This window comes from Carassius carassius, chromosome 40, assembly GCF_963082965.1.
Source record: "Carassius carassius chromosome 40, fCarCar2.1, whole genome shotgun sequence".
Lineage (NCBI taxonomy): Eukaryota > Metazoa > Chordata > Actinopteri > Cypriniformes > Cyprinidae > Carassius > Carassius carassius.
The window spans coordinates 1763937-1786172 of record NC_081794.1 but is presented as its reverse complement, the minus strand read 5'-3'; the positions used below and the strand labels follow the sequence as shown (position 1 = coordinate 1786172).

Sequence of the window (22236 nt, the reverse complement as noted above, 5' to 3'; positions counted from 1 at the left end):
CTTATTAAGTGTCTGATAAACGCAGACTTGCTCATTCTGATATTCTTGTAAAGATTACACGTCATTGGTATGATCACCTGTAGCGGCTGAAGTAAGGATAAAATAAAAAATTAAGTCTGTGTTGGCGCTGGTTTAGGGGCGTTCACATATCTATGGCGTTATTTTTGTGACACAATCCTGAGCGAGTAATTGTATGTTTTGAGCACAGAGAACTATATTTTACAAGCACATTACATTATATTTTGAAACAGAAATTAACAATCGCAAAAAAAAAAATTCGCTTGAGCAAAGAAAAAACGATTCCGTGCTAAATAAATGTACTCTTAATTCTGTGCGCGCTCAACTCTTGACACACGCTCGCTCAACTTACAACAGCGTTACAAGTGTCCCACAAAATCAACCAATCTGGCTGTTGGTCTCCAATCAAATCGCTAGTAGAACCAAAGCCCATCATTTCCTATTAAGTCAACAGTCACAAACCACCGAGCTAACCCGAATCAGCTCCAGATCTCCGGAAACCATGCTAAACCATAGCAGAACCCTGACTACATTTAATGGTTTGTGATGCTAAAGAACATTTCATGACGTCTCAGACAACTGTAAATTTGTGGCTACTGTGGTTTAATTATAAGCGCTATCGTAAACTCATATTTACCATAGTAAAATAATTTTCCACATTGGTTGAAAATGAGTAAAGGTTGAAATATTATATTAGAAGTTGTACTTTTATTTTTTTTGTAAAGTTATCCAAAGGATTCATTAGCTAATCAAAAAAAGAACATTAGATTAATTATTTATTTGAATAAAAATAATCGTAAGAGTAGTCGACTAATCGAAAAAATAATCGTTAGATTAGTCGACAGAAAAAATAATCGTTAGTTGCCGCTCGAATACATTTAAATTATAATTTAATATTTAAACTCAAATACTTAAGTTCGATAGTGTTATAGTGATTTTTTTTAAATTGCTTATTTTGCATACAATTTCATTCCTGGAAAGAAAAATGTATATCTGGTTAATGTTTTTAAAATTTCTGCACACACTACTGGAGTCAGTAAGATTTTCAAAGAAGTCTCTTCTGCTTATCAAGGCTACATATTTTTGATAAAAAATACAGTAAAAATTTTAAATATTATTACCATTTAAAATACCTGTTTCTGTGTGAATCTCTGTTAAAGTGTAATTTATTTCTGTGATGCTCCGCTGTATTTTCAGCATCATTCCTCCAGTCTTCAGTGTCACATGATCTTCAGAAATCAGAATAATATGATGATTTACTGCTCGAGAAACATTTCTGATTATTATCAGTGTTGAAAACAGTCGTGCTGCTAAATAGTTTTGTGGAAAGTGATACATTTGATGTATTTTTTTTCAAGATTCTTTGATAAATAGAAAGTCCAAAAGAACAGCATTTGACACATTATAAATGTCTTTACTGTCTCTTTTGATCAATGTAATGCATCCTTGATGAGAATAAAACCACTACTAAAAAAATAAGATCATATACACAATCAGTCATTTTTTAGTCCACATCTCCAGGTTTTGGTCCGTGTTTCATCTCTCCCTGATAGGAGGTACATAATGTTCTGTGATGATGTTCTAACACATTGTGAGTTTTAGCATTCACACCTCTACACCTGACCTTATTCTGACCAGGATGTACCTCCAGTTTCGTCCATGTTCAGCAGGCGTCTGACCAATCAAAGTCAAGCACTCACTAGAGCCCTGATGTGGGTCACTCACTCTTACTGGAGCATTTGGTGGACAGAACTTTTATTGTGCATGTTATTTATTATGCTTTTTTTTGTATTGTCTAAGTCTAATAATGCATCTGGGTGTAAATAATTAATAATAATTCCAAGGGTAAATCCAGAACGGGCAGGTAAAGTGTGTATGTATACACAAACACTATTTGTAAACTAAAAATCTGAGTACGGTTGCATCACTTTCCGACACTGATTTTGATGTAAAATTAATGGCTAAAATTTAAGATGTTAGATAATGCATTAATATGCATTTAATTTTTACAGTATTTTCGTGAACATTAGTTAAAAAAAAAAGTGTACATTAGTCCATTAAATAATATAAATATTCCTATGAATTGATTTGAATAATGTAGTAGTAAATGTCAATGAATTTTTAAAAGTGTTTAGTGACGAACACAAAGCTCCTCTTTCACCTGTTGATGACCTGCATTATTATTTGCATTCATTATCAGATTAGTATATCTTTGTATTTGTGAATGAAATTTGTTTTCATTCATGACTGAGCGGTAAATGCTGTGTTTATAAGAGCGATGGCAGGGCTCCCTGATGTACGAGCTTGTATAACACTATAACACTTACCTAAATAGAAGAAACTCGGACAAACAGCTGCATGTTACCGTCAGACTTTTGTCCTAAACTGGGTCAGAGAGAAAGGGGAAAGGAGGGTTAAAACCCAGATATTGCGGGACTGGTTACATAGTCCTGATGACAAAAGGTGCTCTACTTCTCTGAAGGGCAGCGATTGGAACCAGATCACGAAATCAAACCGGCCTTTTGTTCAGGACGACCTGGAAATGGAGCAAAGCTAGTGAAGTTATGAGTCTTCGACATGCACATATGAGTCTTAATCACTTTCGTCCCTGCATGATCATTGTTGCAGTACATCGCTGATTCGCTCCTGGCTGAATCGTGATTCTTCATTAAATGTCTGAATTTTCGTGAAGCAGGAGAGAATCAGTGGCATTCTTGGAAATCTAAAGAGTTTAATTTTAATAATTAACATCTCTTCTTCAGCTGCTGGGTTTTTGATGCAGCACAGATGGATCTCACGATCTTGTTTGTCTGATTTAGCAGTTGACAGAAATGATTAATATGGAGCCTGATAGAGCAGTTGAAAGAAATATCAGTAAATTATAGCAAACATTAGTAAATTAAATGTCATTTTATATATATACGAAATGACAGCAATGTTAAAGTCTAAAGTACAAGATTGAGTTCAGTTTCAACTATAGTATTTCTTCCATTTTATATTTTTGGGTAAGAATCAGAAGCACTTCTTGCGGTACTTCATTCAAACATACCAAAACATTTCAGGAATCTGCATCTGTAATAGCATGTATTTAAACAGTTTATAAATCTCAGAGGGGACATGGATGCATTTAAACTGCAAATACAGATGTATAAATAGGCCTCATGTTTTGTTTTTAACATAAAACGTTGAAAACTGATATTTGAAATAATTTTAAACATTAAATATAGTTGAATTGGTGACCGCAAGTGAATGTTAATGAGCGAGTCATTGAGATTGAGATGAGTGAATCACTGAATCGTTTATTCAACTGATTCATTCAAACAGCTGATTCATTCAGAAACAAATAATTTGACCGTTAATGAGTGAATCACTGAATCATTTATTCAACTGATTCATTCAAACAGCTGATTCATTCAGAAACAAATAATTTGACCGTGTTAATGAGTGAATCACTGAATCGTTTATTCAACTGATTCATTCAAACAGCTGATTCATTCACAAACAAATCATTTGACCATGTTAATGAGTGAATCACTGAATCGTTTATTCAACTGATTCATTCAAACAGCTGATTCATTCAGAAACAAATCATTTGACCGTGTTAATGAGTGAACCACTGAATCGTTTATTCAACTGATTCATACAAACAGCTGATTCATTCAGAAACAAATCATTTGACCATGTTAATGAGTGAACCACTGAATCGTTTATTCAACTGATTCGTACAAACAGCTGATTCATTCAGAAACAAATCATTTGACCGTGTTAATGAGTGAATCACTGAATCGTTTATTCAACTGATTCATTCAAACAGCTGATTCATTCAGAAACAAATAATTTGACCGTGTTAATGAGTGAATCACTGAATCGTTTATTCAACTGATTCATTCAAACAGCTGATTCATTCAGAAACAAATCATTTGACCGTGTTAATGAGTGAATCACTGAATCGTTTATTCAACTGATTCATACAAACAGCTGATTCATTCAGAAACAAATCATTTGACCATGTTAATGAGTGAATCACAGAATCGTTTATTCAACTGATTCGTACAAACAGCTGATTCATTCAGAAACAAATCATTTGACCATGTTAATGAGTGAATCACTGAATCGTTTATTCAACTGATTCGTACAAACAGCTGATTCATTCAGAAACAAATCATTTGACCATGTAAATGAGTGAATCACTGAATCGTTTATTCAACTGATTCGTACAAACAGCTGATTCATTCAGAAACAAATCATTTGACCATGTTAATGAGTGAATCACTGAATCGTTTATTCTACTGATTCGTTCAAAAAGCTGATTCATTCAGAAAAATCATTTGACCATGTTAATGACTGAATCACTGAATCGTTTATTCAACTGATTCATTCAAACAGCTGATTCATTCAGAAACAAATCATTTAACCATGTTAATGAGTGAATCACTGAATCGTTTATTCAACTGATTCGTACAAACAGCTGATTCATTCAGAAACAAATCATTTGACCGTGTTAATGAGTAAATCACTGAATCGTTTATTCAACTGATTCGTACAAACAGCTGATTCATTCAGAAACAAATCATTTGACCATGTTAATGAGTGAATCACTGAATCGTTTATTCAACTGATTCGTACAAACAGCTGATTCATTCAGAAACAAATCATTTGACCATGTAAATGAGTGAATCACTGAATCGTTTATTCAACTGATTCGTACAAACAGCTGATTCATTCAGAAACAAATCATTTGACCATGTTAATGAGTGAATCACTGAATCGTTTATTCAACTGATTCGTACAAACAGCTGATTCATTCAGAAACAAATCATTTGACCATGTTAATGAGTGAATCACTGAATCGTTTATTCTACTGATTCGTTCAAAAAGCTGATTCATTCAGAAAAATCATTTGACCATGTTAATGACTGAATCACTGAATCGTTTATTCAACTGATTCATTCAAACAGCTGATTCATTCAGAAACAAATCATTTGACCATGTTAATGAGTGAATCACTGAATCGTTTATTCAACTGATTCATTCAAACAGCTGATTCATTCAGAAACAAATCATTTGACCATGTTAATGAGTGAATCACTGAATCGTTTATTCAACTGATTCATTCAAACAGCTGATTCATTCAGAAACAAATCATTTGACCATGTTAATGAGTGAATCACTGAATCGTTTATTCAACTGATTCGTACAAACAGCTGATTCATTCAGAAACAAATCATTTGACCGTGTTAATGAGTGAACCACTGAATCGTTTATTCAACTGATTCATACAAACAACTGATTCATTAATCTAAAATAATCATGCAAATAATCTAATAACCCAGCTGCTGTGATGTCTGTCAAACAAAGAACAAAAAGAGGAAATCAATAACTTTTGTAACTTTAAGGACTCATCCATATTTTTATTTCAAATTCAGTGTTTGATTAATTCATTCAATTTCTGTATATTTCCTTCTTGTTGAAGGGCACGGGTAAATAAGACATTTATTATAAGTTGAAGATTGCTTTAAGTTCACTTAAATTATAAGTTATTTTTTAAAGTCTAATAAATGTTAAAATCAATAGTATCAGTGATAATGGCCTTCAGTCATAAAACAGATGCATTAAACAAATATTAAAAATATACTGTCTTTGGTGTTTCTACACTCATTTTGAAGATTTAAAGTTAAATTATTGCAAAATAAAAGTACATATAAAACTTAAAAAAATGTTTGTTTGATGAATTAGTTAATTTATTTTAATCGATTGATAGCACTAAAATATATACAATAAATGCTGTTGTACACAAAACAACATGCATGTTATCAAATGTTTGTTATATGCATATGCATGCAATTATGCACCTATTTCATATATGTATTTATTTTTTATATGCTGAATTGAATGATGTTAATTGTGCAGCTATATATTAGGTTGTGTAAGAAGAACAAACAGCAGGGAATATTAAACGAGTATTTATACTCTTGACACTAAATTAAGATGTGCACGATGCCTTCTTTCCTCCAGATGCTGTCTGTGAAAGCAGTGTTTTTTAGGCTCAACTTGTGACACTCAGGGACATAATTAGCTGCTTCCCTGGAGTTTGTGTCTGAACGATGCATGTGGATTTATTTGATTCCTGATTCTCTTTTTATTCTTAAACAGGGGACTATTTTGGCATCCTCATGGATCACAAAGTGACTGGTTTCCCCTTTAATGTGATGGAGAACCCCATGTACTGGGGCAGCACTGCCAACTACCTGGGCCTGGCCTTAATGTGAGTCCGATCCGCCACACTCCATTCATAATATCTTAACGTCTTCATCATCAATCTTAATAATCATGTTCCCCTACATGATTTAAGAATGATCACATGATTGACATGATTGACACACGTGCACGTCTCAGTAGAGTCAAGGATGTTATTTGATCATGGAGTCGCTCTCCTGGGAATCTCTGTGTGTCTAAACATTGAGCTTGTTAATAAAGCACACTCCACTCCCAGAATCCCCAGAACACCCGTCTCTTTCCTCCATCAGCGCAGAGAGAGAGCAGACTCTGTGTTTGAGCAAAGCAGATGTTATTGCACGAATGGGTTTCTCAGGAGCCGTGTGCTGCTATTCCTGTCTGCTCTCGCTCCTAAAAACACATATGATCGTCTCGCGGGTTGATAAGCCTCTCTATCGCCAATCAGACTTGGTTTGCTGTCGGTTTCTAAAATCGATCAGTCTCTGCCTGTGTGTTTGTACGTCAGACAAATGTGGACACGTGTAGCCCGTTGACCCTTACATGCTTGTGCCAAGGATGTCAAAGTCATGATATGAATCATCAGTCCACCTGCTGAAAGACCCGAATTGGTCAGACAGTGAGAGTCAGTCTGTCTGGTTTGTGTATCACACATTAGCAACAAACAAACAAACAAACAATAATCTAATGTTTTGGTATGAAAATATGATGAAAATGTGCTCTCCCGCAAGCCATCCAAGATGTAGATGAGTTTGTTTCTTCATCAGGTTTGGAGAAATGTAGCATTGCATCAGTGTCTCATCAATGGATGCTCTGCAGTGAATGGGTGCCGTCAGAATGAGAGTCTAAACAGCTGATAAAAACATCCCCAGCACTCCAGTCCACCAGTTCACATCTGGAGAAGCTTATAATAACATCAATAATAACATCAAACCATCAAAATCCAGTCACATATTTGTTTAGAGATGTTTTGTATGGTGCTTGATCTGTACAGATTTTTCTCCTGATTCAGACCAGAACACTTTTACACTGAAGAAAGCCCCATTATGGATAATGGATTCATATTTTAGCGATTGTTTAAAGTTAAAATGTCGTAATGTAAATACAAGAACAACAACAACAAAAATATTTCATGGTAAATGTCAAGTGAGTGGCACTAAAAGCAACATCAGTTTTATCTGAAAATGATGAATGTGAATCTGACAAAGTTTTATGTTGGTTATTGTTTGTATCATGACAAAACCAGGTCATAAAAGTCACCAAAAGGTTAATGCTAATGCTTTATTAATTGATAATCTGTCCAGTTAATTATCATTTGTGTTTGTGTTTCTGTTTGTAATGTACTGTAGGTGCATTTTTGGAGAAATGTAAGGAGATGCATGATTTTTCCGAAGCCTTTGTTGTTTAAAAGCCTCCTCCACCAGTAAAAAAAAAAGCTAATGCAGTTTCTTCCACTAATCGACGTCAACACACACGCTCACTGTTAATGTTTCCAAGTGCTCTTACATGTCGTCTAACCTCTTGCTCAGGAAGAAGCACGTAGGCACTACGCCAACACACACTTAAACCACCTCTCACGCTGTTCCTCCTTCATCCTCTGCTCTTTTCCATCTACTCTTTGTCCATTCACTGATAGAGTGACCATCTTAAGCGTCTTTATAATGCTGGTTTTAATACACGATCATACAAAGGTGCACAGCTGTATCCACACACATCAGCCACTTTCAAACGGCCGATCTGTTTTTCTGTGTGCTTCTTTTCTATAAATTCACATATAGTAGTATATATAAAATATAAATAATACCTGTTCAATGTGTGTCGGTCTTTAAAAATGTCTTAATGAAAGAGGCCTCTTATGCTCACCGATTACAGTAAAATTGTGAAATATTATTACTATTTAAAATAGCTGTTTTCTGTGTGTTTCTGTTTTCTGTTATCATTGTTGAAAACAAGATTTTTATGGAAAGGGTGATACATTTTATTTTACAGGATTCTTAAACGTCAAAAGAACAGCAATTTCGTAACGTTACAAACGTCTTTACTGTCAGTTTCGATCAATTTAACGTGTTCTTGTTGAATAAAAGTATTCATTTCTTTCCAAAATAAAAATCTGACCTTTACAAAATTATTGTAACTAAAACTGCTGGAAATCAAAAATGGAGCTAGAGGGGATTTATTAGATTTAATACAAGAATCAGATGGATTTCCCCATGTCTACATCTTTCTACCTTTCAGTACTTCCTATCTACCTTTTTTCTGTTTTATGCAAATGTCCCTGGAAGTGATTATAGTGATGTGTGGAAGTGATGACTTTGCAATTAAATAAATGCAATTGCACTTTTGAAAGCAGAAGAGAAGAGAACACAACATTAACAAGAAGTAGTTGAATCCTCTGATGACTTCAGCTTTGTTCTGACCTGTGCAGAGATGCGACAGGAAATGAAGCAGCTCCTTCCCTCCAGCATCACGGCTCTCATACACAGCACAGATTTCCAGCGTGGCCTCGTGCTAAAAGCCTGCGTCTTTACTAAAGCAACCAGTGTCGACATGCACTAAACACCTACTGTACATCCCGTCTGATCACCTGCTTATATTAGACGTTCAGTCCTAATAATTGGGTTTGTCTGCAGTGTGGTTTTCTGTTTATTATTATCCGTCCACATGTTCAGGTTAACTGCAGATTGTGTTCTTGTGTTTGTGCTGCTGCATTCACATGCATTAGTGAAAAGAAACTAGTAACTTTCCGTGAAATATCAGAAGTGTAATGAAGGTGCACTCACACGTACTTTTTATATTCTTTTCAATAATTCTGTCAAGGGAAACTAACTTATTTATCAGTTAAAAATATTGATATATATTTAAACCCTAATGCAAGCTGAATTTAGAAAATATAGAGATTATGAATATTTCTTACTGGCCAGCAAATCTTAATTAAAAATGGAATCAAAATATCGTGAATCTTTTTCTAATGAATTTCAATATTATCTGTTATTTTAGATAATATTTGGATATTATTATATCAAATAATATTATTTTTTTTAATGTTTTTTTAAATAAATGTTTTAATACCTCCTAACATACCAGCTTAATTAGATTTATATTTACTATTATTTAATATTATGTTAGTTAATAGTTGGTTGTTAATATATCAAATAATATATTAAAAATGCTTTATTTTTAACTTCATCTAAGAAAATGTATGAACCATTAATATGTCATCGTTGTAATGAATGTTATTATTATTTATTTTTAAATATCTGGCTGTCATTATATCAAATAATATTATAGAAAAAAAAAAGATTTTATTTTTATTTCATCTGAGAAAAGGTATTAATCATTAAGTTTCTTACGGTCTATCACATCTTAAATTTCTAATCTTGTTTAATCATGAATTTCGGTTTTATTTGATATATTATTTTGTAGATATTTAGCTGTCATTATTATGACTTTTCAGTATGCATGAATTAATTTCATTTCTTTATTTTACAGTTTCACCCCTGACTTTGAAACACAATTTGAAAAAGAATAAACAAAACATTGATATACTGTAAATTTAGTACATGTGTATAGAATATTGTCATGAATAAACTAATAACATGCGTGCAGTTCTCTCAGAGGTGATTGTAGGATTTCAGCATCAAGAGCTGTGTCTTTTTGTTCATGTTGTGAGCCTTCTTTTGTCAGTAAAGCAGGTTAAATTGTGTCTGTCCTTCAGCAGATGTGTATCAGTAACTGTGACGTGTGAGCTGCGTTTTCTTTGTGATTTCTGAGGACCGACTGGCAGGTTTACATGCGATCTGTGCTGAAAGATCTGCAGTTTTCATTGTGCTGTTTAAAGCTCTACTGCACATATAACTCGCATATTGCATTTTAGTTTTGCCGGGATTATTTGCAGTGCATTCTCAGGGCTGTTTTACCCTCTGCTACTGTTTAGTCATTTTATACATTTTATATATATATATATACTCAATTTTGAGATTTATGAGACTTGTTTTGTGCTCCAGGGTCACAAATATATCAGAAATCAGCTCATAAAACATGAGAAAGTGTGCAGATTCTGCTTGTTTTCCAAACCAAGCTGCATCAAATTAACCTACTTCCTGTAGTGATGCACATGGGCTGTTTGTTAGGTAACTTATGAATGAATATGAGCGGACATGAGGAAGTCTTTGAGGAGGTCATTTAAAGCAATTTTGGTCATTATTTTACAGGCCTGTGAATAAGACGGCTCAGTACATCAGCATCCGGAGCTCAAGAACGAGCTGAATCAGCACAGGAAGCATAAAAGATGCTGTCTAAATGCTGAAAAGAAGCATCTCATAAACCATAAAGACTGCTCTGATCACTGTTGTCCATGCAGTTAGATCCAAAATACTTCAGCCCAAATTTAAGATGTATGCATTTGAGTTGCATATACATTTTCCATCCATTTGGTTTCAACATAAAGTAATACATTTATTGTGATTCATTCTGCATTCAAAAAACATATATATATATATATATATATATTGTGTTTTAAAAAACATTTGTTGTATTAGAACTGTTACAGTTTTAATCCCCATAAATCATAAGCAGTGTCTCGGTTTCATCACACTTTACAAGCCCCGCCCACTTCGGTTGACGGACACCGCACTATTAGCAGAGACTCCGCCCATGTTTGTCTTCACGCTAGAGCATTTAAAACTTCGTGATAAATGGTGAGAAAAATAATTATTATCTTAGAATCATCTGAATAGTTGCCTCTCTGTCAGGAGAATTCAGTCTAGAAAGTTGTATTTTATTATATTTTATTTTTAATTATATGACAATTAAACATTTCATTCCTGGTTATCAGCACTGTAATGAGTCTATAAGTTTTATTATTATTTATTGTTTGTTTGATTGTTTTCTTCCCATTATTCTTTATAGTGATTTTCACTACAATAAAAGTTTAAATCACTATGAATTAAGATACAACAAATAATACTATGATAAATAAATACTTTACATTTCAGATAATATTTTTGTTTTATTTTATTCTATTTTTCAAATTCAGTTCACAAAACTAGGGTTGAATGATTCAATCATGAATCTCCAGTTTAGCTGCTCTGTTATGGATCTTATTAAAAAGACGTATAGACCACTATAAAAAACGTTCAGGTTTATAAACGACATGAGGGTGAGATATGATGACAGAAATCTCCTCAAAGCTTCATATTAACCCAGTTTCCAGTCATTATTCCCTCTGTGAGGCTGCAATTAGGTCAAGACTGAACTGTCATTACTATTTAATGCAATGAAGGCTATCGTTTGGTTAACGAGCGAAACTATGTCACGTTATACTGCGCCCAGAGGAATGCACAGAGAAATCTTCATCAGATGTTCTGCGTGTGATTGGCCAGTAGCTTGTAATTAACCCAAACGACTCGAATCAGATGCTTGTAGAGGGCATTAATGAACAGCACTTGATGTCTTTCTCTGAAGAAGTCAGATGTTATTAGGAGCATATTTGCATTGAATGAATGTTTCCCAGAAGCTTTTAAAATGTTCTTCGGTGCTCGGTTTCACAGCACGAAGAAAAAAGTTCAGTTTGCACTTAATATGAGTTAAAGGAAAAGGTCAAATCATGTGAATGTACCACATCGGTCCTTTTCAGTAAGTGCACTCTCTATTGTCAGAAATATAAGGTTCAGAGAAAAGAAAATGTGTGGAACAGATTCCCGTCAGCTTTCCACCGTGAACTTGAGTATTATTCATTAAAAAGTCACAGACCTTAATAGAAATCAGTTTTCATGCTTGTTTATATACATGCGTTCACTGCCGAATCACTGATGAATATTTTCTGCTGTTTAATATTTAAAACATTTCATTGCAAATAACTAGAGGGAGTTAGACACTGCTCTAAACTGTGTGTCTCGGAGGCCATAGGCTGCGTAAAAGTGTGAGGAACGAGCTAAAGTTGATTAAATCCAGGCTGTAAATGTGAAGAGTGAAGCTGAAGTGCTAATAATTAACCAGCAGAAACCAGTCACCTCTCCGTCAGAATGAATCAAATCAGAGAAGTGGAGCAGAAATGTGCATATTAGGCCGGCCTGACCTGATTACATGAAAACACCTGACGTTTCACTCTAAAACCAAGAGATTTTTTAATCTTTAATTTTTATTTAATATTAATTTGAATATATATATATATATAATTTATTTTATTTTTTACATTTTTGCTTTTTATTTAATTGACAATTAAACATTTTCTTCATGACTATCATAACTAATGCGTTTAGCAGTTGTTTTATATTTCAAGTTTAATTTAATTAAAGAAATAATAACATGATAAATAAATACTTTACAATTCAGATAATAAATTGTCTTTCTATTCTATTCTGCATACAAATTTAACATTTTCCTCCTGTTCTGACTAAAAGTTTAACTTTGTAATTATTATTATTATTTTGTGTGTGTGTGATTTCCATTATTCTCTATAGTGAATTCCATTAGATTTTCATTAATGTAGAATTAAATTTGAAATCGATATGAATTTGTTAATAAATGATATGAACAAATAATACCATTATAAATAAATACTTTACAATTCAGATAATATATTGTAATTTTTATTCATTATATAACTTTTTACATTTTATTACTTTGTTACACTGAAAGTAATGTTTTAGAATAATGGCACAATGCATGCAAACAAATTGAAGACTCATTGAGACAAAGTTTTTATGCATTTCTTATTTCAGTTTTTAAAGTAAATACATCATATTAATATTAATGAAATAAATGCACAAATAAATAAAACATAAAAATTACCTTTCAAATGGTTAAATTTAAAATTTTAATTTTATTTAAACATGAAAATATCAGGACTTTTATTCGAAAGGTTTGTTGCACTGGAGGTTTTTCCTTTACTTTTACTGTAGGTTTTCTGCAAATTGCATAATCATAATAACAGTAATTCTTCTCTCTTGTATTGAATATGTGTCATGTTATTTGCTTATGACCATAATGTGCAGATAATAACATCTAAAATGACCTGCTTCCTTTGCATGTTTTCCAGTTCTTGCTCTCTGTCAGGAGTTTGTCTGGTCGTATTAGCACTGCAGTTACTGCGCTGACGTACAAATGGTTTTCAGTTCTGTTTTTTATCAGAAGGTGTTTTGTTGAACTGAAGGGAGGAGAGTTCAGTAATTGACTATTATTCTCAACAGTAGTAGAATCAGGTCAGGGGTGAGACGGACACACATAAACTTCAGTAACTACTTTTTATTACTTACATATTCAGATACAGTCAGTGCTTTTACAACTGGATTACAAACACTTTAATACAGTGTCATGTGCATAAATCATTACTTTGTTAGGATTGGGTTATTATTTGGGGTTGTGTGTTTGTGTGTGTGTGTGTGTGTGTGTGCGCGTGCGTGCGTGCATGTGTCTGTGTGTGTGTGTCTGTGTTTGTGTGTGTGTGTGTGTGTGTGTGTGTGTGTGTCTGTGTGCGTGCGTCTGTGTGTGTGTGTCTGTGTGTGTGTGTGTGTGTGCGCGTGCGTGCGTGTGTCTGTGTGTGTGTGTGTGTGTGTTTGTTTGTGTTTGTTACTGTGTTTGTGTGTGTGTGTGTGTGTGTGTGTGTGTGTGTGTGTTTGTTTGTTTTTGTGTTTGTGTGTGTGTTTGTATTTACCAATGTGTGTGTGTGTGTGTGTGTGTGTGTCTGTGCGTGTGTGTGTCTGTGTGTCTGTGTGCGTGCGTGCGTGTGTGTGTGTGTTTGTTTGTTTGTTTTTGTGTTTGTGTGTGTGTTTGTATTTACCAATGTGTGTGTGTGTGTGTGTCTGTGTGTCTGTGTGTGTGTGTGTGTGTGTGTTTGTATTTACCTTTGTGTGTGTGTGTGTGTGTGTGTGTGTGTGTGTGTGTGTCTGTGCGTGTGTGTGTCTGTGTGTCTGTGTGCGTGCGTGCGTGTGTGTGTGTGTGTGTGTGTGTGTGTGTTTGTTTGTTTTTGTGTTTGTGTGTGTGTTTGTATTTACCAATGTGTGTGTGTGTGTGTGTCTGTGTGTCTGTGTGTGTGTGTGTGTGTGTTTGTATTTACCTTTGTGTGTGTGTGTGTGTGTGTGTGTGTTTGTTTGTGTGTGTGTGTGTGTGTGTGTGTGTGTGTTTGTTTGTGTGTGTTCGTGTGTTTGTTGTGTTTGTATTTACCTTTGTGTGTGTGTGTGCTTTACCATTACTAAGTTTCTTAAAAGAGTTAGACTGCTATTTCATAAGAAACTTGTTTGTAAGTAACAAGGCATCATCTAATAAAATATTCACAAATTTGCATATATTTCCAGAACATAAATCTGAAGTAGGTTATGAATAGAATAAAGGATGTTGTGTTTGTCTCTTAGGAGCGCCAGTCCTGTCGGAGTGATCCTGACCGCTGTGGTCGGCTTGTCCTATAAAGTAGCGATCGCATATGAAGGGTAAGTGTGTTATCTGTGTCAGTTTTCAGGCATAATCCATATACTGTGTCGTGACTGATTGTGAAATAGTTGGATTTACCCCACATTATTATTTTTTTGTCATTTCTTTTGAATTGCTACTACTTCAAAACAAACGGTGTAAATCGCCCTTAAATGATCCAGAACCATGCAAAAATTATACATCTTAATTTAATCTTAATTTTACAATATTTTTGTTTATTATGGATGTTTAATGGGTATAGTTTTTAATTTTCTTTTTATTTATTTTTTGTTTGTTTGAAAGCAAAATTTAAAAAAAATTAAATCAAGAAACATATAAAATAATTATAAATTAAGTAAATATAAATTAAATAAATAATTTATAAATAAAAAATTATAAATAAAATAAAAATAAAACAATAATAATAGCAACACTTAACTGTTTCTGTGTCTGTTTCCTATTTATTTATAGCTTAGATTCAATTAATAATTTTTTTTAAGAATTTAAATTGTATATTATATTTTTTTATTTTATATTTCCACTTATAATTTTACAGATTTAATTTTTTTTTACCTTCAAAAACAGTGTCTTTGCAAAGCCTGGCAATACATTTTGACAGATTTACTGTACATAAGACATCAGAAATGTATGCAAGCTTATTTTCAATAAATGTTTTATGTGTATGTTTTTTCTTTAAAGCTATAGATTATTTCAACGATTTAAAAAAAATATGTATACAGAAAAATTATAAACAGTTATGAAATTAGATATTATATAATAATTTGTTCTCCATTACCCTTTGCTTCTAGGTGTAAAATATCTTATATTGGTTAAATCAATTAACCATAATACATAATACATTAAATTAACATAAATAACATTTTTATAAAAGAATATCTAGGAGTTTATGGGATATCAACATTAAAAAACAACATTAAAAGCATGGGTTTGATTGTTTTTTCTTTATTTCTGAGACACAAGCGCTAAAACTGATGCAAGTTAAGGTCAATCCTCTGCTGTGGCAATAAAAGTTTCAGCAGAAAAGCTGCCAAATATCCTCCATAGAGACAGGAATAAATATAGGACTCTGACAAGTCTCTATGGTGACCGAGACGGTCAGAGAAGTGCACTTTAATGGCCCTAAAACAAAAACAACAGCTCATTAGCAGTCAGACCTGAGCACAGAAACATTGCTCTGAAGCGCACGTTTTATAAAAATGCTGAATGTATCTACAAATCCCGATTATTAAACCACTTATGTAACTAGAAAGAAAATAAAATAAAAAAATATATATACAGGTGCTGGTCATATAATTAGAATATCATCAAAAAGTGGATTTATTTAACTAATTCCATTCAAAAAGTGAAACTTGTATATTAAATTCATTCATTACACACAGACTGATATATTTCAAATGTTTATTTCTTGTAATTTTGATGATTATAACTGACTACTAAAGAAAATCCCAAATTTAGTATCTCAGAAAATTTGAATATTACTTAAGACCAATACAAAGAAAGGATTTTTAGAAATCTTGGCCAACTGAAAAGTATGAACATGACAAGTATGAGCATGTACAGCACTCAATACTTAGTTGGGGCTCCTTTTGGCTGAATTACTGCAGCAATGCGGCGTGGCATGGAGTCGATCAGTCTGTGGCACTGCTCAGGTGTTATGAGAGCACAGGTTGCTCTGATAGTGGCCTTCAGCTCTTCTGCATTCTTGGGTCTGGCATATCACATCTTCCTCTTCACAATACCCCATAGATTTTCTAAGGAGTTAAGGTCAGGTGAGTTTGCTGGTCAATTAAGAACAGGGATACCATGGTCCTTAAACCAGGTATGAAAATGAACTCTGCTTCTCCATAAAGTTGGTCAGCAGCAGGAAGCATGAAGTGCTCTAAAACTTCCTGGTATACGGCTGTGTTGACCTTGGACCTCAGAAAACACAGTGGACCAACACCAGCAGATGACATGGCACCCCAAACCATCACTGACTGTGGAAACTACACTGGACCTCAAGCAACGAGGATTGTGTGTCTCTCCTCTCTTCCTCCAGACTCTGGGACCCTGATTTCCAAAGGAAATGCAACATTTACTTTCATCAGAGAACATAACTGTGCACCACTCAGCAGCAGTCCAGTCCTTTATGAAGTGAGACGCTTCTGACGCTGTCTGTTGTTCAAGAGTGGCTTGACACCAGGGATGCGACAGCTGAAACCCATGTCTTGCATACGTCTGTGTGTAGTGGTTCTTGAAGCACTGACTCCAGCTGCAGTCCACTCTTTGTGAATGTCCCCCACATTTTTGAATGGGTTTTGTTTCACAATCCTCTCCAGGGTGCGATTATGCCTATTGCTTGTACACTTTTTTTCTACCACATCTTTTCCTTCCCTTTACCTCTATATTAATGAGCTTGTACACAGAGCTCTGTGAACAGCCAGCCTCTTTTGCAATGACCTTATGTGTCTTGCCCTCCTTGTGAAAGGTGTCAATGGTCGTCTTTTGGACAATTGTCAAGTCAGCAGTCTTCCCCATGATTGTGTAGCCTACAGAACTAGACTGAGAGACCATTTAAAGGCCTTTGCAGGTGTTTTGAGTTAATTAGTTGATTAGAGAGTGGCACCAGGTGTCTTCAATATTGAACCTTTTCACAATATTCTAATTTTCTGAGATACTTAATTTGATTTTCCTTAGTTGTCAGTTATAATCATCAAAATTAAAAGAAATAAACATTTGATTCTGTGTGTAATGAATTAATATAATATACAAGTTTTAACTTTTTGAATGGAATTGGTGAAATCAACTTTTTGATGATATTCTATTTATTACTTTTTTTTAATTAATATTATTCTTTAAATAATGTATTTAATATTACAGTCTGTGTTTGCGCTCATCTTCTCATGTTTGCAGAGCGTTTACTGAGGAGATCTACCGGCAGAGGAGCCAGCGCTGCAAGCACAAGTAAAGACGCTCAGATTCCTGAAACACCTGCAGCATTTAAATGACTGTCTGATTGATCTGTATAATATTCTGATGGTATAAAGAGAGTTAACGAGCACAGCTGCAAAATGCACATTGATGCTTAAAACTTTTACCCGCAAAATTGAATGCAAACTGTGAATGCAATGACAATCATCAGCTGTAGCAATCCAATATCCAGCTGCTGCTAATCTGTAGTCTGCTCACATATCATAACCATGAAAGATGTGATTGTTGTTAATTTCCCCGATTCATTCCTAATGCACGTCTGGGCTAAAATCAGCTGTTTTAGGGTCCATTTGATTCATGTGAATGTACTTTGCTCTGTTTTATTTGAGGATGCATGTTTTTATTTCCAAAAAGGTAAGATGGGACACATCCTGTTCTTTCACTTTGTACACTTTTCTTCCTTCTCTAATGGTCCAGATCAGAGATTGTCAGCTGAACCCCTTAGATGCCCTATATTTCCCCCTGAGAGCTTGTATTCAAGAACGCATTTGCATCTTTATGGCTCTCTGATATTGGTTAATAGTCACATGACATGCAATGAATAAAATATTTAATCTTTTATTAGTGTCTTTTATTTTGCTTTCTTCATGTTATTATTATTATTATTATAACTCAAATTTTAAAACAATTGCACTATAAAATAAAAATTATAAAAATATAAAATATTGTATTTTATAATAACCTTCCCAAATGCACATTAAACGTCAGAATGAGAGTCCAAACAGCTGATAAAAACATCACAATAATCCGCAGTGCTCCAGTCCATCAGTGAACATCTGGAGAAGACAAAAGATGAAACAAATCCAGCATTAAGATGATTTTATCTCAAATCCATAATAACGCTCTTTTGGACTCTCATTCTGACGGCACCCATTCACTGCAGAGCATCCATTGATGAGACACTGATGCAATGCTACATTCTCCTGATGAAGAAACAAACTCATTTATCGATGACCTGAGGGTGAGGACAACGTCAGCACATTTTCATTCCTGGGTGAACTCTATCTTTAAAGCATTAACAGACCATAATAACCTCACAAATCATGACCCCTTAAACCAGCAAACAGTCGGCTGTTACTGAAGAACAGTCTCTCAATGATTTGGGATCCCATGAGCGTCTGATATTTGATGTCGTCAGCATGATAACACAATCAATCCTGAACCCTGAGCAACGGCTCTGACATCATATCTCTTGAAGAATATATTACATAATACGACCTCCAGACTGTTTTCAAAACAAAGTAATCAATCCATTTATTTGCGCACTGTGCCAGTAATTAGTTTTATTAATTTCTTGTTTATTATTTCTTACTTTGGGGTTTCCTGCCGGAGCTGCTCTGTTGTTTTGACTGGGACTGAGGAGAAGAAACACATCTGTTTTCTGCTTCGTTTCTTCTTTAATTAATGCCTTAATCTCTTTCTCTTCCTCTGTTCCAGTTCTGTTTAGTTGATAATATCCATCTCATTATCAGCTCAGAAGAGTGTGTAGATTCAGTCAGTTTCTGGCACCACAGCAAAACAATCATATTTTCCATATTTTATGAGTTGAGTTAAAATTAGTTAAAATGACCAGACACTGCATGTGAAAACCATGTCCTATCCATTGCATTGTCTTCACTGGCTTCACATAAAAACAAACGTACATCAAAACCGCTGCAGAATCACAAAAGAGAGCTATTTTTAAAATGATTTGGTCAAAAAAGATTCATAGACACCAAGTTTGAAACATTTGAACGAACAGTTCAATTGCAATTTTAATAAAATAAAAATTTAAAAAACGAAATGCACTGCATTTAAAATTTTAATGGAATTTGATTGAACTTGAGAATGCATTTTACCTACCCAGATAGGACTTAAGTGCATCTTTATATGTAATTTCATAATTATATATAATTTTTAATATAATTGCTGAATGCTGTGAAGGGCATTTGGTGAGCTAAAATATACTGTACTTTAATGTAATTTTTATGGCAACTTTTATGTCATGTATATAAATGTAATAATTTATAGCATGACAAAAGATGATTAAAATACTATTTTTTTTAATGTTAAGTAAAACTTAATTTGTTTTTTTTGTTTTTTACAAAGTGCACTTTATATAGTAAAGTGATGAATACAGTAATAGCACTAAATATAGTCAGTGTCTCGCTTTAAGTGCACTTATATATTACTTTAATCCATGTAATTTATAAAATATTTTATTATACGTTTCTGTCTCCTATCGCCCTTACCTTTGAGACTTCCTTGCATTCGTCTCTCTCTCCTCTAATAAACTCTTATGGATTGAATTACCTGACAGCTGACCTTCATGAATAAATACAAAGACACAAACCTCTCAGGGTCATTATGAATGTCAGGGCTGAAGGTTTGATTATGCAGGGCTGTGGGTTTAATTGCAGGGCTCGTACTCATTTAATTAGGCATTAGCCTTGTTCAGACCTTAAGAGCACTTAACAACTCAAATTCCTGGAAAGAGCCATTTGAAACTCAATTACAATGTATTTGCTAAGAGCATTAACTCTCAAACACTTGACCTATTTATGTCTATCACAACAATGTGTATGGAGTATGATTTGATTTTTCTTATATAACAGCACTTGGAAATAATGTGCATCAAGTGCAGTTTTAGGTTGACTTCTAAGATGAAGTGTGTTAGACTTGTACTATTTTTTTTATAAGCTTAACTTGTTTATTTATTGTTATATATACTGTGCGTATTCTTCTACTCACCAAAATTACAGTAAAGTATTATTACAATTTAAAATAACAGTCTCCAGTCTTCAGTGTCACATGATCTTCAGAAATCATGAAAATATGATGATTTCCTGCTCAGTTCATTGTATATTTTGTTATTTTTTGTGTTTAATGGAAGGAAAAGAAGTCGCTGAACTGGTTTGGATGATATATTTGTGAGTAAATGATTGCAATTTTCATTCTTGAGTGAATTATCCTGTTAAGGGGTTCAGATAAGGGTGTCTATACTGAAAAATCTTGAACTCCGCATTTGTTCATGCATGAATCTGACAGACGGCAAATCTAAACCCTCTCTGATGGGAATGAGAAATAAAATGAGAAATGGTTGTGATGCTGGCCGAGCATCGTTTGAATGTCAAGCTGTAGAAATACAGTCAAGGTTTTCTCTGGTTGAGAAATGGAATTGGTCAAATAAAACGTTCCTTTAATGGTTTCTCTATAAAGCTCACGTAATAACCAAAATAAATACAAACCCGGTTCCAAAAAAAGTTGGGATACTGTACAAATTGTGAATAAAAACAGAATGCAATGATGTGGAAGTTTCAAATTTGAATATTTTATTCAGAATACAACATAGATGCCATATCAAATGTTTAAACTGAGAAAAATGTCATTTTTGAGGGAAAAAAAAAATTATTTTCAATTTCATGGCATCAACGCATCTCAAAAAAGTTGGGACAAGGCCATGTTTAGCACTGTGTGGCATCCCCTCTTCTTTTTATCACAGTCTGCAAACGTCTGGGGACTGAGAAGACAAGTTGCTCAAGTTTAGGAATATGAATGTTGTCCCATTCTTGTCTAATACAGGCTTCGAGCTGCTCAAATGTCTTAGGTCTTCTTTGTCACATCTTCCTCTTTATGATGCGCCAAATGTTTTCTATGGGTGAAAGATCTGGACTGAAGGCTGGCCATTTCAGATCCTTCTTCTACGCAGCCATGATGTTGTAATTGATGCAGTATGTGGTCTGGGATTGTCATGTTGGAAAATGCAAGGTCTTCCCTGAAAGAGACGACGTCTGGATGGGAGCATATGTTGTTCTAGAACTTGGATATACCTTTCAGCATTGATGGTGCCTTTCCAGATGTGTAAGCTGCCCATGCCACACGCACTCATGCAACCCCATACCATCAGAGATGCAGGCTTCTGAACTGAGCAACGATAACAACTTGGGTTGTCCTCTTTAGTTCGGATGACATGGCGTCCCAGTTTTCCAAAAAGAACTTCACATTTAGATTCGTCTGACCACAGAACAGTTTTCCACTTTGCCACAGTCCATTTTAAATGAGCTTTGGCCCAGAGAAAACACCTGTGCTTCTGGATCATGTTTAGATATGGCTTCTTTTTTGACCTATAGAGTTTTAGCCGATTGGCACGGTGGATTGTGTTCACCGATAATGTTTCTGGAAGTATTCCTGAGCCCATGTTGTGATCTGGAGTACAGTATCATTCCTGTATGTGATGCAGTGCTGTCTAAGGGCAGAAGATCACAGGCATCCAGTATGGTTTTCTGGCCTTGACCCTTACACACAGAGATTATTCCAGACTCTCTGAATAAGTTTATGAGATTTGTAAATTATTCCATTCCTTTTTTACTTACAATTTGTACAGTGTCCCAACTTTTTTGGAATCTGCATTAATTTCCCCAAGTCAGAAACTCTCCTTATACTGCTGTCCTGTGTGTGAATTATCACTCTCTTTCCTCACTGATTCAGTATCTTGGAAACAGCACACACCTCCGTTAGGGCTCGTTTTGGGGTAAAGGCTCTTTGAAACAGCTGTTCGGCGGATATAGTGGAACTATAATGCTGTCAAAGTCTGGAACTTTCATTAAC

At 34.3% G+C, this 22236-nt stretch overlaps 1 protein-coding gene across 2 annotated transcripts in view; it reads left to right on the top strand.

Moving 5' to 3' along the window:
- The window catches only part of pemt (phosphatidylethanolamine N-methyltransferase), a 66552-nt gene extending 48906 nt beyond the window's left edge, over positions 1 to 17646 (top strand). For both annotated transcript variants that reach the window (XM_059531659.1, XM_059531658.1), the window contains exons 5-7: positions 6172 to 6283; positions 14604 to 14678; positions 17572 to 17646. In XM_059531659.1, the coding sequence (XP_059387642.1) occupies positions 6172 to 6283; positions 14604 to 14678; positions 17572 to 17626 (242 nt within the window). In that variant the 3' untranslated portion in view covers positions 17627 to 17646. The remainder of the gene's footprint in view (positions 1 to 6171; positions 6284 to 14603; positions 14679 to 17571) is intronic.
- Positions 17647 to 22236: the final 4590 nt, after the last annotated feature.